An 18,572-nucleotide genomic window follows, 5' to 3' on the forward strand; every position below is an offset into this window, starting at 1 on the left:
GAAATAAAATAGTATTATAGTAGAGAATGAGTAAAAATATATTATATAATATGCAAATGTATATTTACCCATTTTTGATTCATCAGAATCTCTTCTTTCCATTAATATGTAATTTTCTAGGGTAAACCTACTGTTAGTGGAATGTTTGGCCTTGAAATCAGATGTATGCAGTTTTGTGGAGTGGTGCTTTGACAATTCAGTAGTGTACTGCATGGAGTTTTTGACCTATACAAGTGTGAAATCTCCATAAAACTATATATATTTGGTATTGGCGTGTTCAAGAGACATAGAACTTTCCAAATCTGCTGTGTTGTAGTGCATAAAATAAATTATTTTCTGATACATGTGTTTATATTATGGGAAAAAAAATAAAAAAATGTTTAGAATATTTTGAAATCTTAGGTTGTCCAAACAAAACAAAAAACGATATATATTGTTTTTCTGCGTAAATTTAAAGACCCTCCAAGGAAAAGTGAAAAAGTGCAAAATGTTCAACAATAGTTAAAAAAGGCACCAAATATGCTGGCAGTGAAAGGGTTAACCATGCAGTTATTTAGGTTTTTTTTATTGATTTGCACAATTTTATTTGATTATTGTGAATATATTGCACTTTAAGCCTTGCATTTTTATTCATTAGGTGTTTCTTAACACACTTAGCAGTTTGGAGTAGCAAGACCAGGGGTGCGCCGCCAGTGAGGCAAAAAGCCGCTCCTGGTACCTTTAAGAGCCGAATTTCCGTTTTTTAAACCGGAAATTCGGCTTTACTAATGCGAGAGGGCGCAATTGCACTTTCCGCATTAGTGTTTCTGCCTCCACTCCCGACAGGTAAGCCTGCGAGGCTTCAGGCGGCTATTAGCTTAGAATCGGCGCTGAGAAAGACATATTTATCCCTTTTGGATTCATCTAAATGTGCACTTTCCAAAAATATATGGCTTTCTGGCCTCTTTGTACAGTTAGAGCGTCTTATAACATAAATACCCATATAAGGGGCTTTGTTCCCAGAAGGTGAAGTTATGCTTGTCGATCATCCAACTGTTCAGTAGACCACTGGTATATTAGGGTGCAATTTAGGGTGTTTTATCCTTGTATGTAAGAAATTGGGATAGATAATGAGGCAAATTGCAATAAATTATCTTGTGAAGAAAAGATCCCAGAGATTGGATTCTAATATCTGTAGCCAAGCAGTACACAAAGAAAATTTGATACATTGCTGCCTAAGCAATATTTGTAGAAAAGTAAATATGCAGATAAATTAATACCAGGCAGTGTTCAATACAGAGATAGTAGATCTACACTTAGATTGTAAGCTCAATGGGGCATGGCACTTTTGTATTTTTGACTCTAAGCTCTTAGTACTTGTACTTTGAATTTATTTAAATTTATTAATGTAATGAGCCGTTTGCTCCATTAATGTATTGTTCTGCTGTACAGTGACGTGAACATAAGTAGCGCAGTATAAATAAAAATTATACAAACATACATAGACAAAAATCATTTATCCAAAAAAAAGCCAAACTCCCTCAAACATTACATAAACATCAGTACAATATTTGCCAATCTCTCTGTCTGTACTTGACTAAGAGACTGTGCAGACCTGACAGCCTTACTTTTCTCACAAGGAGCTTCCAGAGTAGCAGTTGGTGTGAGGATGCTATTCAGCATGGAGGAGGGTGGGACTTTGCTAGTTGCTAAGTGACATCATAGCTAGTGAGTAGTCACGCCCATTCAGCCGTAGCTTGAACTGTCTCTCAGAGAAAGCTCCCTAATTGCATGTATTAATATTTCATTTTACTTAAAAAAGTAAGCATTTCTGGTAAAGAAATATATTTGAAGATTTTATTATTTCCACCTCAACTACCCATTAGGAGAATTTGATTTCTCGATAGACCCCCTTTAAAGGAATCAGGAGGCTGCAGGTAACGTTTGAGCCATCAGGTGGCGGTAGAGAGCGTGAGACGCAGAGCCGAGGAGTCCCGAGCTCAGACGAGAAGCTGCAGAGGAGACAGACTGAGCTCCTGAAGGGCATCACATGAGAGCAAGAGAGGAGCAGGAGAGGAGCAGAGCAGGCGCTCCCCGTGCCCATAAGCTTCAGTGCTTCTTCCCCCCCCGAGCCGTTCAGCTCTCCCCAGCATGGAAAGCAAATTAAACTCCTCCACCAACAGCAGAGATGATGGCAATAACGTACTGCAGGGGAAAGCGGAGAAAAGTCTGACTGCCAGCACTTCCAGCGTCAAGGAGCATGGCAACTCCGTTTGCTTCAAAACAGACGCCGCCGCCTCCGCCGACGACCCCGTGGTTGGATTTGAGGATGCCGAGGGGCCCAGCCGACCTCGTGGCTTCATTCAGCGACAGTTCAGCTCCTTGATGCAACCGGGGGTCAATAAATTCTCCCTTCGAATGTTTGGCAGCCAGAAGGCTGTGGAGAAGGAACAGGAGAGGGTTAAAATTGCAGGAGTGTGGATCATCCATCCCTACAGTGATTTCAGGTAAAGGGTTAATCTACTGCCTGGGGAATCTCTGCTCAGCTCCCTCTGTTCCTTCCTGTGATGCTACAAGTACCCTTCTTTAGTCATTGGGAAATGTATTCAGGGCAATCAGCTCCTTGTAACCCTTCAGTAGGAAATAATCTATATACAGTATGTATGTGTATATATATATATATATATATATATATATATATATATATATATATATATATATATATATTATGTGTGTGTGTGTGTGTGTGTGTGAGAGAGCTGCCTTACTGCTTCCCCTCCACCTCCAAAGATTCCATCAGACAGTGCCCTCCATTGGGGGAAGGGGGAAATGACAGAGCCCCTGTATGGCTTCAGCAGATCATTGCCATCTGGAGAAACTGCTTCTCAGGCATAGACAATGGCTAATAATTATTCAGCAATTTGTTGCATTAATGGCTTTTTAATGTAGAGTGACATCACGGGCAGCTTCACTGGGTGCTTTCTGTTTCAGCCGTCTTACCCCTTACCTGGGGAAACTTTATGAGCATCTGCTGCTTGGGGGGCTGCTAGTTGCAGTGTAACATATTCCCATCCCAGTGATGTTGTTATATGGCGGGGGGTATGTTTAGGTATCATGGGAATCGGGTGGGTTCCACTGTAGGAAGATCCTGGGCAGTAAGAGCTTATAATCTACTCACTGAATAAACAATGAGATACATTTATTGGGCCGACTGATAGGGTTAAGTCTTACCTAACTAAAATGTGCATCTTTCCCATCATTAGATTTTTATTTTAAAATATTAATATGACCTCAAAGGAAGCTGTTGGCAGGGGATGCTGGGAATTGTAGTTAAACAGTTCTGCAGGTTGATGAGCCTTCCCTTACTGGTTTAGCTGATTCCAAAGCGTTTGTACAGTCCATGCCTTCGGGCTGGAGGCAAGAGGTTTGACACCTTTTATAACTCACTCTTGACCGAAGAGATGGATTTATAGCCTCTGTATAGCAATGACCTTGGGTGGGTGTGAACTGAGCCGCTATGTGATTTAAGGCTTAATATCATAAACATGCTAGCATGGATTCCAGTAAGTCCTGAAATGGAAACACATGAAAGCAAAGTACAGAAGGTGTGTAGCTGCAGAGAGGTGACTGGGGTTGGCATTTCTACCTGACATTTCATTGAGGTCACAGGCAAAGGCCTTCGGGTTCTTTGGGATCTATTTATAATTTGCATTATTGTATCAGGGAATATGGCTGCGCGTTGGAGTCACTCAGTGCTATGAGTATTGTCACACATTTACAGTTGTCGCAGTGGAGTTACTAGAACTGATATAAAAACAGAATGTGAAAAAGAAAAGTTTAGAGCTGGAAGTTCCAGTGATGTAAATGCAAAAAAACCCCGATTAATTAGAGATTGTGGTTTTGGGTTAATATGAAGGAATATCATAGGAATGCACTGCCTTGGCTGACTGAGCAGCTGTCCATGGTGCTGAAGTTTGATTCTATTAGCAGTGCAGGCACTGAATATATTGCCCAGAAGGGTCCTGGGATTTTCTAGATAAGGGGTCTTTCTGGAATTTGGATCCTCATTCATTAAGGCTGCTAAAAACATTTAAAGAGTATTTTGCCACCAGTATAAAGTTATGCAGATGAGTTACCATCAAGTATTACAGAGAAAAGGGAAATTAGTCAAGAAATAAGAATTGCTAGCTCTATGAACAGAGGCATTGCCACATTTCTGGGCTCTCTGGATAATTGATCCCATAATTACATCTGACATTGTAACCAAGACATTATTTCACAGCAGGTAGTATAGTGCTACTTTAATGAAGGTCTGTCCAATTGGGCGCCTCCGGACTAAATACAGTGCTCCGAGGCATCATTATGGCCCTCAGTCTGTCCAACTTATTTTTAATGGCATTTCAATAATTTCCATTAAAAAATGTTCCATTTCATTTGGCCCATGACATGGCAGGAGCTGGACAGCACTGCTAATGAATGCGGCCATTGTTAGGGTATGGACACTGCATGTTCCTTCTGCTGGAAGCCTAAAGTACTTATTGACAATCCAGCAATGAACAGGTTGAGCTAAAAGAGTAAAACAGAAAGAAGCCTTAGTACATTATATTATAAGAGTAGTATGGCCTATGAAAGCCATTTTCCTACCTACAGAGATGAATCATTGTTTATACAAAAAGCCTTCCTGGATGTATGGCTTGAAATATTCAAATGATAAGTTAGGAACAATGTAGAAAAGCTCTGGTGAATGTACACTAAATGTACCAAATGGGAACCCGACCGCAGCCGATGTGTATTAATTAATCCTATGTAGGAGGAAAATGTAACATAGAATATAAGGATATCAGAAGTCGCTGAGGGTTTTCAAGACCTTATAAAAGTTACAGGGCTGCAGGCTGGGTGCTTTTATAAAGGTCATAGACAGTGCTACTATTACTCTTACAGTAGGGGTAAATGTAATGCAGGTATGGGACCTGTTATCCAGAATGTTTGGGAACAGGGGGTTTCTGGATAATGGATCTTTTCATAATTTGGATCTTCATGCCTTAGGCCTACTAGAGAATCATGTAAACATTAAATAAACCCAATAGGTTGGGTTTGATTCTAAGAAGGATTAATTATATCTTTGTTGGATCAAGTGCAAGCTACTGTTTTATTATTACAGAGAAAAAAGGAAATCATTTTTAGAAATTTGGATTATTTGGATAAAATGGAGTCTATAAGAGATGGCCATTCCTTAAAGGAGAATTCAACCCTAAAGTTAAAAAAAACTCTACCCCCTACCCTACATAGACCCTCCTCCCCCCAGCCTAAGTGTTACCCCGGGCAAATGCCCATAACATTTTATTTACTCATCGGTGCAGTTTCAGGCATCGGAGTTCACGGGTGCCATCTTTAGCCGCTTCAATAATGTTCGGAATGAGACCGGCACTTCGGCAATTTTTATGAGTTTCGACACATGCGCAGTTGTCGCGAAACAGAAAATTGCTCCAACTGCGAATGCGCCGCCCGTCTCATTCCAAGATTTCCGAAGAGAAGAAGATGCCGCCCATGAACTCCGATGCCTGAATCTGCACCGAGGGGTAAGTAAAACATTAGGGGCATTTGCCGGGGGTAACACTTAGGCTGGGGGGAGGAGGGAGGGGGGTCTGTGTAGGTTAGGGTTTTTTTAACTTTAGGTTTGAATTCTCCTTTAATTTGGAGCTTTCTGGATAACTGGTTTCCAGATAATGGATCCAATACCTGAAACACAAGTTTCAGTGAGTCAGGAGACACAAATGAAGATGCTGATTATGACTGAGGATATACACGTGGATATACCTTACAGGTGATTCAAGGTTTTTGTGTGTTATAGATGTGAGTTACACTGTAACAAATAAATAAGCGCGGTTGCATAACCATGTCATCAAGGGCAGTAATACCATGTATCCTTCTGACGCGCGGCTCGCGGAGTCTCACGATTATACCATACCTGGCCAAAGGATTATGTTATGTAACTGTATGTGATACTAAGGTCATTCTGAAAATGTGGGAATGTTGAAAGTCAGCATGATTCCGATGGGAATAACATCTTCCTGGCACTAACAAAGCACTGAGTAAACTGAAAAATAAGGTCCTCGGAAATCGTCTGGTTCTACAGAAAAGAGATTTTGAGGCTTCTTGGTCCCTCTTTTAGATACAGCATTTAATGATACCTCCCCATAACTCATAACAAAGGTACAGCTATATGAAGCATGCCGCCCTTCTGTAGTTTCAGGAATAGTTACCCAAACCTCTCTTCTGGCCTTAATTTTTAACTTCTCCAAAAACTCTTCTTGATCTGTAGATAATTAGGGTTAATACTAGTTCCACTGTACATTTTTTTTATCTGTTATTTATATAGTGCCGACCCATTTAAATGTATCATTCACATCATTCCCTGTCCCAGTGGAGCTTACAATCTATGGCCCCTATTCCATCTGTTATGGTGAATTTTATGATGAGCCAATTAGCCTGCTGGTTTTTGGGATGAAACTCACACAAACACAGGGAGAGCATACAAACTTTTTGAAGATAGTGCCCAGGCCGCAATCAAAATCAGGACACCAGCACTGCATGGCAGACGTACTAACCATGGAACCATCATTCTGCCCATCCTACCTGCCAACCCGGGCAACTTTTATTACATTACTGAGGCTTGCCAATCAGCTGAGAGACTTTGCTTATCCTCAGCACCCAAGTCCCCTTGTTTATGTAAAAGGATATCATTAACAGATAAAAGCCATGTTTTCAGGCAGCAGCGGTTACAGAGTTGGCGGCATTTCTGAACAGTCAGCTTTTTTCCCACTTCCGTCTAACAGTTGCCACTTGTTGCTGATTTGTCCATCTGTGGTTGATAAGAGATTTAGCAAAACGTTGGTGTTCGGCAAACGTGTGACATCCTCTCGTGGCTTATTGCTGATATTTGACACCGGATTGTGCTCTACAGCAAAGGGTAGAGAAATGTATCCTCACCATCCCTAGTCACTTATACTACTGTGTGCTGCTATCTGATAGGTAAGGGCTGTTCTACCCACGCCTTCAGTTCTTGGCTTTCACTGGGCGTGAGAGTTCAGAGGCTCATAAGATGACCAGCCCTACTCTTGTTGCAATTTCAAGGAATATAAGCATTAACATACTATTTATACATGTAGTGCCAACATTGTATGTCAAAGCTTGTGCTAAGCATATTAAAGGCTTGTTGTGCCTTAGGGTGTCCTGGCATTGACCACTATAGTCAGCTGACTATTTTAGTCTTATGACATAACTGTCCATAACTAAGTGGTTCTAGTGGGAGGCAGTTTTTAGCCGACAGTTGAAATTTTATTAATCACAGTCAGTTGGTCCAGAGACTTATCCATCCTGCTGATTCTTCCCATCAGTAAAGGTAATACATAGGGGTCAATATCAGTTACTGAGAAGGGAATAGTGTTGTTCAACCTTAACTTTGTTAACTACCACTCAGAGCATACTACTAGTGTGGGACCTTTTATCCTGAGTACACAGGACCTTGGGGTTTCCAGATAAGGGGGTTATCAAAATCCGAAGCTCTCACATTTTTATTAAAACTACTCCATCCAAATCCGTTCGGCGATTTCCCCCATGTTTATCAATTCCTTTTTTCATAAAAAACTTGATAAAATTGTGAAAAACCTGAACACGCAACTCTCGGATGTGACACCCGAGTGCCATGACTTTTTCGGAAACCCAGCGCAAATCAGTATATCTTCGGTACATCTGGTATTGACTTCTATATGAACTCAGCAGGTCTGAGTTGGAGTTTTATTCTGATTGTACTTTTAAAAGGGAAAATCACAAAAAACCCTCCATTTTTTTGTGATTTATTAAATTGATTTAATTAAACCCCGATGGTATTCAAAGTCCGAATAAAAGATTTCAAGTTATAAGTTATTATACGTGGTTTTCCCTTTTAATAGTACAATCAGAAAAAAATCAAACATTAATATATAACCCCCATAGTCTACTAGATAATCATATTAACCTTAAATAAACCCTATAGGCTGGTTTTGCTTCCAGAAAGAATTACTTTTGGATGAAGTACAAGGTACTGTTTTATTATGACAGAGAAAAAGGAAATCATTTTTAATAATTTGGATTATTTAGATAAAATGGAATTCTGAGCTTTCTGGATAATGGGTTTCTGGATAATAGATCCCATACTTGTACTAAAGAAATAATTCAAACATTAAATAAACCCAATGGGATTGTTTTTGCCTCCCATAAGGATTAATTATATCTTAGTTGGGATCAAGTACAAGTTCCTATTTTATTTCGACAGAGAGAAAAGTAAATCATTTTTGAAAATTTAAATTATTTGGTTTTAATGGCGTCTATGGGAAATGGCCTTCCTCTAATTTGCAGCTTTCTGGATAACAATTCTTACAATGATGGACCCTATACCTGTGAGTTTCTAATAATGGATTCTATACCTGAATACTCCAGTAAGAAACCTAAGTGTAGACTCTGTTCCATGTTTATTGGGACTGGAGGTATTCCGTATATATATTTTTCCCAGTTCCAGACAGCATTATAGTACTCATGTCACCCGTCTGATATATGATTGCACATTCTTCCTATGTAAGATAAGACCAAGATGACTGATGTACAGTATGCTCTTATGCTGGATTCCCATTCCCATCTAGTCTGGGTCAACTACTGGGAAAACCAATGACAATAGTTTTTGGAATACTAATGCCCCTTTGAAGCCTGACTACCAGATCTCACTGTTTTTGCAGGACAGACCCAAATCGGACTAGAGGTTTGCAAATGTGGTAGAGGTGCTCTGCCTTCTTCCCATATGTATAAAATGTACAAAACGTATATCTCCCATGTTGCTGAATGAAGGGGAGCCAAGGGAAAGAACTGCGGCATTGTATTTCATTTAGATTTCAATACATGTTCTGAGATTTCCGTAACTGCTTATCTCATCTGATAGTGTTTCATGAAGAGAATTCTAATGCAGGGATCCCTCCCTTGCTGCTGCTGCTGCTTCTTACACGCTGAGGTCAAGGTGAAGAGAGGAGAAAAGAAAATCGCTTGACTGAGCCCTCCGGCCCTCTCTGGTATAAATCATAGCTGGGAATGGCTGCTTTTATTTTTAGGCAGGAGGTCAGAAATATAGGATCATCATTAGCACCCTATTATTTAATTAATAGACTTATCTCTGCCCATACTGTGTTGGCAGCCTTTCTGGAATATTGATTTAAAATGGACATGACATGGAATGCTGTTCTTATGATTGAACTCTGGTATAGCCAACATGTTCTTAATTTATCTAAAGTCAACCACAATTCCCAGCAGCCTGCGCAAACTGGCCCATCAATATTTACATAAATATAATAGCATGAAACAATAACCGTACAAAAACTACAGGTTGATTTAAAATTAAAGGTAATTTTCCTGACAGTACAGGTGCCACAGCCCTGCTCTGGATTATGTATTGAAGAAATAAATCCCAGAGGCTGTGCTAATGGGCCCATCTGCCTGGCTGTATTGTGATACCCGAGCTAAAGTATATACTGTGCAGGCGACATCTGTTATACCTTCCAGTATTGTTAAAGGTTGTTTATCACGTCACAAGACAAATCAGGTTGCAGGGATCTGCAAAGGGGTTTGTCACTTGCAGTACTACTTTTCACCAGTGGAAGGAAGCCTCTTCCATAAGTCTTTGTAGGAAAGTATTACAATGTATGGGAAATTCTGCAGCCAACACATTGTAAGTTTTAGACAATAAACCCTTTGCACTTCAGAATAACTTGTGGTGTATCTAGATTTGTGTTTACTTTTATTTGTGCAAATCAATAGTTTATGTGTTTTTGGCCTTTACAGGTGTAAATATATATATATATATATATATATATACAGGTATGGGACCTGTTATCCAGAATGATAGGGACCTGGGGTTTTCCAGATTATGGATCTCTCCATAATTTGGATCTTTGTATCTTAAGTTTACTATAAAAAACCCTAATAGGCTGGTGCTGCTTACAAATTATAATAATATAAATTATATCTTTGTCTGGATCAAGTACATGATATTGTTTTATTATTACAGATAGTGATGGGCGCCAGGCACTAATTCACGGCGAATTTCCACATTTCGCCACCGGTGAACATATTCACAAATTTGCAGCAAACAAATTTGCCGAAATTTGTCAACCTTTGGATTATTTGGATAAATTCTAGTCTATAGGAGGTGGGCTTCCAGTAATTCAGAGCTTTCTGGCTAACAGGTTTCTGGATAGTGGATCCCATATCTGTGGCACAAGAAGTCTTTCATTTTGTGAATATTGCATACTTACCTACTCCATCCCATAAAAGTAGTTTGGTGGTGTTTTGTGGGTTTGGTAAAAGAGTAGGTGGTGTTTTTGGAGCCAACAATGTCCTTACTTTCCTATCATTCCTCAAATGTCGAGAATATTTTCCTTTGTAACGCTGCCAGAGAAAGGAAATTCTACCTTTATTTCTGTTGTTATATTTGCCATATTTCCCAGAGATTGAGTGCAGTGTTGTTCGCTGTGGGTAGCAGTCAATAACAAAACAAGGTGGAGAAAGAAAGTAGAGAGCGAGAGATTTGCATAGTCAGGGATGTTTGTCATAGTAGATCTTCAGATGTGCTGGATAGGGCCCAGTACTCATTTAAGCGCATTTCAAATGCTCCACCTAATCACAGTCATGTAATTAACTAGCGGAGCATCACATAAAACGTCTGACCTTGATTGCTGATTTATTTTGCCTTGCGTGCGTGAGGTCATCAATGCAAAACATTTCCAATGGTAATTGTTTCTGATTGAAATTCCCTTCATACATTTCATGCCTACAGTTGTCTCTGTGGTAACATAGACAAACACATACACACGTCTCATCTCCTGCTACTTAGCCGTCTGTCTCCCAAGAAAGATAACACAGAGGAACATGCAAAATGGGCGGATAATGGCTGGTCTGCTTTTATTTGCTTATCTCTTGTATCACTTTTTCTGCCTCTGAGAGTAGGTGTTTTATCTAGAGTTGATGTTGGATTGGGTCTAGGTTAATCCTGTTCTGCTATGGAATGGACTAAATTATCTAGAGAATCTTGCCTGGAATTATGAACTCAGAGACTGTGGGCTCGGGAACCTTCTTACCCACCATGTGGTGCTTTATGGACTGTTTCCAATATGGATGGGACAATCCTAGAAGCCTGGCACATTGTGTTAGGGACATTTTGGGGTTTTCCAGGAATGACCTCATTCTGAGATGGAAAAGGGTGTCCATTCACAACTGTCGCAGGCCAGTTTACAGCCTGGTAAAAGATTACTCCATCTGTGACAGCCCTGAGACAGAAGAAGACTAAAACCCCTCTCCTTACCCTATCCTTACTTTATTGTGTGATTTTTGTCTTAAAGGGGAACTTCACAAAAACATAACTTAAGCTTTTTGAAAAGTAAACATAATTTCAAGCAACTTTGCAATATACATCATTTAAAAAATATGCAGACGTTTCATGATTTTTAATGGTTTCTGACAGTTCCCTAAGCTTAGCCCCCTGCTCTCCTGCTGATCTGTCTGACTACTTTACTGAGCTGGCTGACTACTGTTACTTTGTATCAGCACCCAGCTGTCCTCAGCCTGCATCCTCCAAACCCCACAATTCCCTGCACAAGTGATTTCAATAAGGAACAGAACATCACAGTGCAATGCATTGTGGGTTATGTAGTTCCTGCATGCTGTCTGTAAGCTGTGGAGAAGTTGTTACAATTTGTAACATCAGTGTTTAGTCCCTCTTTCCCTGCCAGGATTTCAAATGATGCAGAAAGAGAAGAACTGTTAAACAGCTGGATTTCAGCATAGAAAATGGCATTTATTTATACTTTTTGAAAAAGCAGGTAACTGTGATGGGTATATTATGGGTTTCTGTGTTATGTGGGCCTCTTTATCAAATTTTGGTTTGGAAGCCAGAGTTCTCCTTTAAGGAGAACTCCTTCTCTTACCCCATTTTTCTCACCCTATCCACTTCCTCTTCCCTCAGTAGGTCTAGATAATTGTACCCTTGAAAATGTGTTGCAAGGTACAAAATTATTGTAGTGTGTTGTATGGGATCCATTATCTGGAAACCCGTTATCCAGAAAGCTCTAAATTACGAAAAAGCTGAGGATACTCCATTGTATCCACATTTTAAATACTGATTTCCCTTTTCTCTGTTATAATAAAACAGTCCCTTGTACTTGATCCCAACTAAGATATAATTAATTCTTATTGGAAGCAAAACCAGCCTATTGGGTTTATTTAATGTTTACATGATTTCCTAGTAGACTTAAAGGAGAATTTACAGGGGGCATTTACAGGTGTTAACACCTGTGCAGGGGGGAGCAGGGAGGGGGACTATGTAGGGTAGGGGTTTTTATTAGTTGGGGGGTTCAATTCTCCTTTAAGGTATGGAGATCCAAATTACAAAAAGATCTGTTAACCGGAAACTCACAGGTCCCAATCATTCTGGATAGCAGGTCCCATACCTGTATATATTTTATATAAAATAAAGTATTTTTTTTCAATTGAAAAAAAAAAGCAAATAGATTGATCTCTAAATAGACACTTTTCAAAGTGGTTGGTTCTTAAAGGAGAACTAAATCTTACAAAAAAAATTGTCTAGAAATACTGCACACTGAATTTACTGTAGTAACTCAGGAGGATCAGCAAATCTTTTTTGTGATACAACATTGTCCACAGTAACTCCCCATCTTGGATCCTGTTAGGCAATCTATTGATTGTCAGTGGCTCTGCACATGCTCAGTGTGCTTTGGGCTGCTATCGAAAAGCAGAGGTCATAGGAAATCATGAAAACTTTATCAGAAAGTGAGGGTGCTTCAGTCACTGAAGCTGAGGCTACATGGCTAATTATTAATTAATTGAATTAATTGATTAATTTAACAAACTCATTTCTGTTCTGCTATGTTACTGTAATGTGTATGTGAATTGATTCGAATCAGTCTCGTACCCTAGATTGTAAATTGTATATATGTCTTATATTGAATTGGTCCCTAAACTCAGATAGCCAACAACAGCTGAGAAAATAGGGGATACTGGGGGAATCTATGAAGGCACAGTTATTCCTTGCTTCAGGGCTACAGTAATTTTAGGTAGGTAAAGAAGGTCATAACATACAGTAGTTGTAGTATTTCTAGCCACGTTTATGGTGGAGCTTTAGTTCTCCTTTAATTTAAGGAACACCTGTGGGCATTTTATTAACTAAATCATATTAGAGTTAAAGGGTTGAAAAGAAAATAAGCAACAGTGTAAAGGAAAAGTTTACTTCATTATATACTGATCCCATGTAAAAGAATATTATTTAATAGAATGTGTAACATAGGGCAAGCCTTTAGCTTTAGAAAAGTGTCATCCCTTTCAGTTGGATACCAAACAGCTCTTCACATAGCAGAGAAAAGGGAGGTGGAAAGCAATTAACCTTTCCCATATATGTTTTATTATGTTCAGATTTGGTGATTGGCAAGGCTGTGGATGGTTTCTAGGATATATATATATATATATATATATAAAGAAAAATGTTCAGTGTCAACGCATTAAACAGTAATGTTGGGGTTAACTTACCCAAACAAGCAGGGGATCCAGGTGCGCAAACCCCAAACCTTCAGCTCAGGCAGGCAATATGGCAAATAGTAAATGGTGATGGGCTGGCACAAACCGGATCACACTCCAAAAATAGATGTAATAAAAAAGTATTTTTATTTAAACAAAAACATCACGACAAAGGCCTTACGCATTTCGTGCTAGACTAGACATAGCCTATGACTAAGTGCCTCTATGACACGAAATGCATAAGGCCTTTGTCGTGAAGTTTTTGTTTGAATAAAAAAACTTTTTTAATTACTACATCTATTTTTGGAGTGTGATCCGGTTTGTGCCAGACCATCAACATTTGCTATTTGTGGATGGTTTCTGACTTTATCATAAAGCCATTATTCAGTCCATTATAATTATATAAAAGGATACTGGGTCTTAGTTTATTTAAATCAAAATATAACAGAACTAATTAAGGGGATATCTTTTCATCTTTAACTAACAAGGATACTGGGTCTTATAATCTTGGAACAAACTAGCCTTCATTTATTCTTGGTTGGCTAAAATATCTTTGTGCCTCTTGGATGTAATTCTACCATCAAACTCAACTGCTTCGGCAAAGAGGATTCTCTTCTATGACAGATCCACAACTACATAGAACATCAACTGTCAGTATTGGTTGAAGGTTCCGTTAACTTTCTCCTGGAAGATGATTCATCAGAGCGTGTTGAGTTATTCCAGTGCTCACAAAACCAGGCTTTCCATTCATTACGCCATGTTTTGAGTCAGTATATTGACTCTGTTGGGCAGTGGTTTCTCAGAGGCATCCACGCCATATATATATAATCTTCTTTTAAACGTTTAATAGAATCTCATGACATGGGCCACTCTACATTTCAGTTCTCTAGTAATATTTGAAGAAAGAGTGCTGTCAACTATCTCATTAAATTTTAAAGTTGCTCTTCGTCAAGGCCTTTCTCCCTCCGTGTACTTTGATGTGACGGATTTGACGCATGAACTCTTTGTGTGGCTGGCACACATTCTCTGTGGCACCAACGATTCATTCACTGTCATGATCTGTTAGAGCTTTTATCTTAAGTTTTGAATATCTCCGAGCTCTGGTTTTGAAAGGATTTTCATAGAAAAACCGTTGTGGTAGTTGTTCAATCCCATATCTCATTTGATTTTTAGCTTTCATTTCTTCTAGAAAATTCCAAGTCCTCTTGCTAATGGGAGTTTTTAGAATTTTGTAAAGAAAAGTTCAACCATGAAAGCAATTGTTGTTAAGTGGTTAACGCCTATTATATTGATGCTGTATCAAACCTAACCTACACCATAGGATACCCCCCCCCCACAGTTTCCCTGTCATCTGCTCTCAGTTTATCCTCTTACTCTTCCAGACTAATTTCCAGGTCTCAGTTGTCAAATCAACATTAATGTCTTCTGTACAGTGTGTTTCTTCTTTATTCCAGAGAACAGACAATGGGAGGTACATGGGAAATCCAGAGTAAATAAAATTTCCAGTTTTGGTTAAATTCGCCCTTTTATTAAATTGTTAGGGCAGATTTACTAAGGGGCGAAGTGGCTAACGCTAGCGACTTTTCGCCAGAAATCACATCCGCAGGGACATCGCCAATTCACTAATAGGCGCAGGCGTCAATTTGCTAGCATAAGAGACCTTTGCTAGCTTTCGTTCACACTCGCTCTAGCGAATGGTCATTACTCCACAAAATCAGTAAAGTGCGTTTTTTACTGAACGTTACCTCTTTTGCCAGATTTGACTTTGCCAGGCGAAGTGCTTGAAAGCACCTAGATCTTTCTCAATCTTCTGTCACTTACATCATATCCTGTGTGCCGAAAATGCATTAAAGTTAAAAAAAAAAACGCTGGCGACTTTTCCTTTATTTAAGCGGGATTGGCTGCAGAAGTCCTGACTTAAACTTTTTTTTGGGTAACTAGTTTCCTCCATACATTTCATAACATATGGAACATTCATTTTACAGTGGGCTCATGTGTAGGGCATTATATTAACTCTCTTGTCTTTATTAAGGTTCCCTGGACATTTGTAATAAAAAGTGGTAACTTCAAGAATTTGCACCAACATTTATAGTAAAGACGTCCATACAACTTTAAATTACCTGCCCTATGCAAATTGACCCAAACGCAAGATCACGATTGAATTTTCACTAGGCACAAACGAACGCTAGCGCATCTTCGCTATGAAATGCTGGCGTTGCGGAACTAACCCTAGTGAAAAGTCTCCACGTTCGGCGCCCAGGGCGCAACTTCACATATAAGTAAATTAGCGTAGAGGTAGCGAATTTGCATCTGGCGAAGTGGTGCGATGTGTGCGAAGCGGTCACTGGCAACAATTCGCCCTTTAGTGAATCTGCCCCTGGATTATTTGTTTGTACAGATGTGGTTTCCATTAACTGGAAACCCAATTTCCAGAAAGCTCAAAAGTAGGGAATGCTCCATCAATGCACCAGATGAAAGGTTTTGTGTAATGTAATTCAGTCTGAAACTGTAACGTTGAAGTAGATACCATATCCGTTGTGTAATACACCTGTTAAACAAATTCCTGTCCGTGTAATCAATGATCCAGTGTTACTCCACTGGACAGGCTGTATTCACGATTGGGTTCCCACTTAGAGATCTGAGTAGGCAGCAGAAGGCTTTATCTTCTGTGTAATTAAAAATGTGAAAGCTAATAATTCTTTTGGTATGGTTATGTTAAAGAAAAAAGTTAAAGGAATGAAATGAAAAATAAGCTCTAAAAATTAACAATAGGACTGACTTTTTTTAGTTGATCTGTCGTTGGTTTCCAGGATTAGTGAAGAACAGTGAAAAAGTTGAAGAGGTCCATCTGTAATGTATTAAAAGTCAATGTATATATGGACTTTCGATTAAAGCTGTGTCATGACTAATTTGTATGACTGCAAGTGCTTTGAGTCAAGTACAATTTTGAGCTAAATTGTCGATTTCCCCCCCAGAATTCCGGGGTCATTTTGGTTGCTCTTGACTCAGTTGTGCAAATGTCATTCATCAGAATTAACTATAAATAATAATAATAAGTTGTGCTAAATACTATAATACTATAATAAGTCTGCCTGGAGTCATGTGCACCCTATTCTTTGGGTGCAACTGAAATGTGGTAATTGACACGGGGGCACTGAGGGAAACCTGGAGGTGATGCCTAGTCAGGAGGTGGCGGTAGCTATAGGGTTTCCCTGCATCAATAGGTGTGGAAGGCCGGAAGGGCTGAGCATTAGGGATGTAGCGAACTGTTCGCCGGCGAACTAGTTCGCGCGAACTTCGACTGTTCGCGTCCGCCGAATGTTCGTGAACGTCGCGCGACGTTCGCCAATATGTGTTCGCGTTCGATTCGAACAAAAATCGTTCGACCATTCGACCATTCGATTCCTTCGACCGCTAAAATCGAAGGATTTTCGTTCGAATCGAACGATCAAAGCCATTCGATTGAATGAAATCATTCGATCGAATGGTTTCGATCGTTCGATTCGAACGAAAATCCTTCGATCGAACGATTAAAATCCTTCGATCGTTCGAATCGAACGATTTTGCGGATGTTCGAAGTTCGCGAACTGTTCGCATTTTTTGCCGGTGTTCGCGAACGGCGTTCGCGAACACATAAATGGCAGTTCGCTACATCCCTACTGAGCATTGCCGAGTGCAACAACAGTATATTGAAGTGCAACGACTACATTCTGACACAAGGGAGCATGTTTTTGAGCAGATTTTGACACAAGGGAAAGTCTATGGGGGTTATTTGATAAAAGGCACTACGTTTGTCCAGAAGCAGTAACTCATATCGGGCAGCATTTACTGGTCACCTGTTTAAAAGCCAACATCTGGTGAATTTTGTACCTTATATTACTAATAGGGTTATAAGTTAAAGGAGAATTAAACTCGTAGTTTAAAAAAAACCTCCCCGGGGCAGGTAAGCTGGGGGTGAGGAGGGAGGGGGGTCTACTCATGGTAGGGGGGATGTTTTTTTCATTACTGGTTGAATTATCCTTTAAACCCTGCCACGGTCGGACTGGGGGGCCCAGGGCCCACCGGGTCTGCTGTACAGTGACCCCCTCTGGCCCTCCTCCAGCCCCACTCTCTGCTGTGCCACCGCCATGTTAGGAAGGCAGAATCGTGAATAAGAATCAGAAGAGTCCAGCAAGAATCCAGTGAATATTGGTGTGGATCTGGGCCCGTGTCCCGCCGGCCCAGTCCGACCCTGTACCCTGCTATATTAGATATTCAGATATCAATCCTATACCCTACCCAGTTAAAGGCAAGCTGAAATGATTGAAACAAGTTGGGATGCTGTCGCTATTTCTTAACTAAGATGCTGGGTTTTAAAAGGTGATTTTTGGATCTAAAATAAGACAACTACGGTTTGGAAAAAATAAAGATAAAGATAAAGTTCCACAACCCCAATGTAGTGTTTCTCACATTTAGGAAACTTTGCTTATTCGATTGTGCTTCTGCATTATGGGTAAGTCATTTTATAAATAAGCCAGTTGCTGGAAATCGCTAAGGATACAATTCCCCATTGCTGCTTTGATGTGAACCGATTTAATGCCATAGATTGTGAACTGCTTCTTAAATGCATAAATCCAATCTCAAAAGTGAATCAATTCATATTAGAGATGCAGAACTTGCCTCTTCTACTAAAGTCAGATTTATTTATACCCAGGTTAGCCTTATCCTGGGCATCTATAGCATTTACTTCTTGCACGGGGAGATCATCATTCAGTACAGCAGCATGCTGGGTAATGCATTGATCTCTGTCCAGCCATGTTTCATGCAAAGGAACTCAATATCTCTCAGCCTTATGGCAAGTCCGATATAGACGTTTATAATGGTAGAAAACAGATGCTATTTATTTAACAGAACAAATGCTGCTTAGGAGTCTCACTCTCACAGGAAAATCATTTATTTTCTGCGCCGACCATTTACCAGTACAATTGTGTGTGATGGGGCTTATT

At 39.7% G+C, this 18,572-nt stretch overlaps 1 protein-coding gene across 2 annotated transcripts in view; it reads left to right on the top strand.

Annotated features, from left to right (window-relative positions):
- Window positions 1-1,636: 1,636 nt before the first annotated feature.
- Window positions 1,637-18,572, top strand: part of hcn1.S (hyperpolarization activated cyclic nucleotide gated potassium channel 1 S homeolog) — a 231,771-nt gene continuing 214,835 nt past the window's right edge. The window contains exon 1 of one of the 2 annotated variants that reach the window (XM_041580579.1): window positions 1,637-2,486. In XM_041580579.1, the coding sequence (XP_041436513.1) occupies window positions 2,131-2,486 (356 nt within the window). In that variant the 5' untranslated portion in view covers window positions 1,637-2,130. The remainder of the gene's footprint in view (window positions 2,487-18,572) is intronic. The other variant, XM_041580578.1, reaches the window with a different exon arrangement.

This window comes from Xenopus laevis, chromosome 1S, assembly GCF_017654675.1.
Source record: "Xenopus laevis strain J_2021 chromosome 1S, Xenopus_laevis_v10.1, whole genome shotgun sequence".
Lineage (NCBI taxonomy): Eukaryota > Metazoa > Chordata > Amphibia > Anura > Pipidae > Xenopus > Xenopus laevis.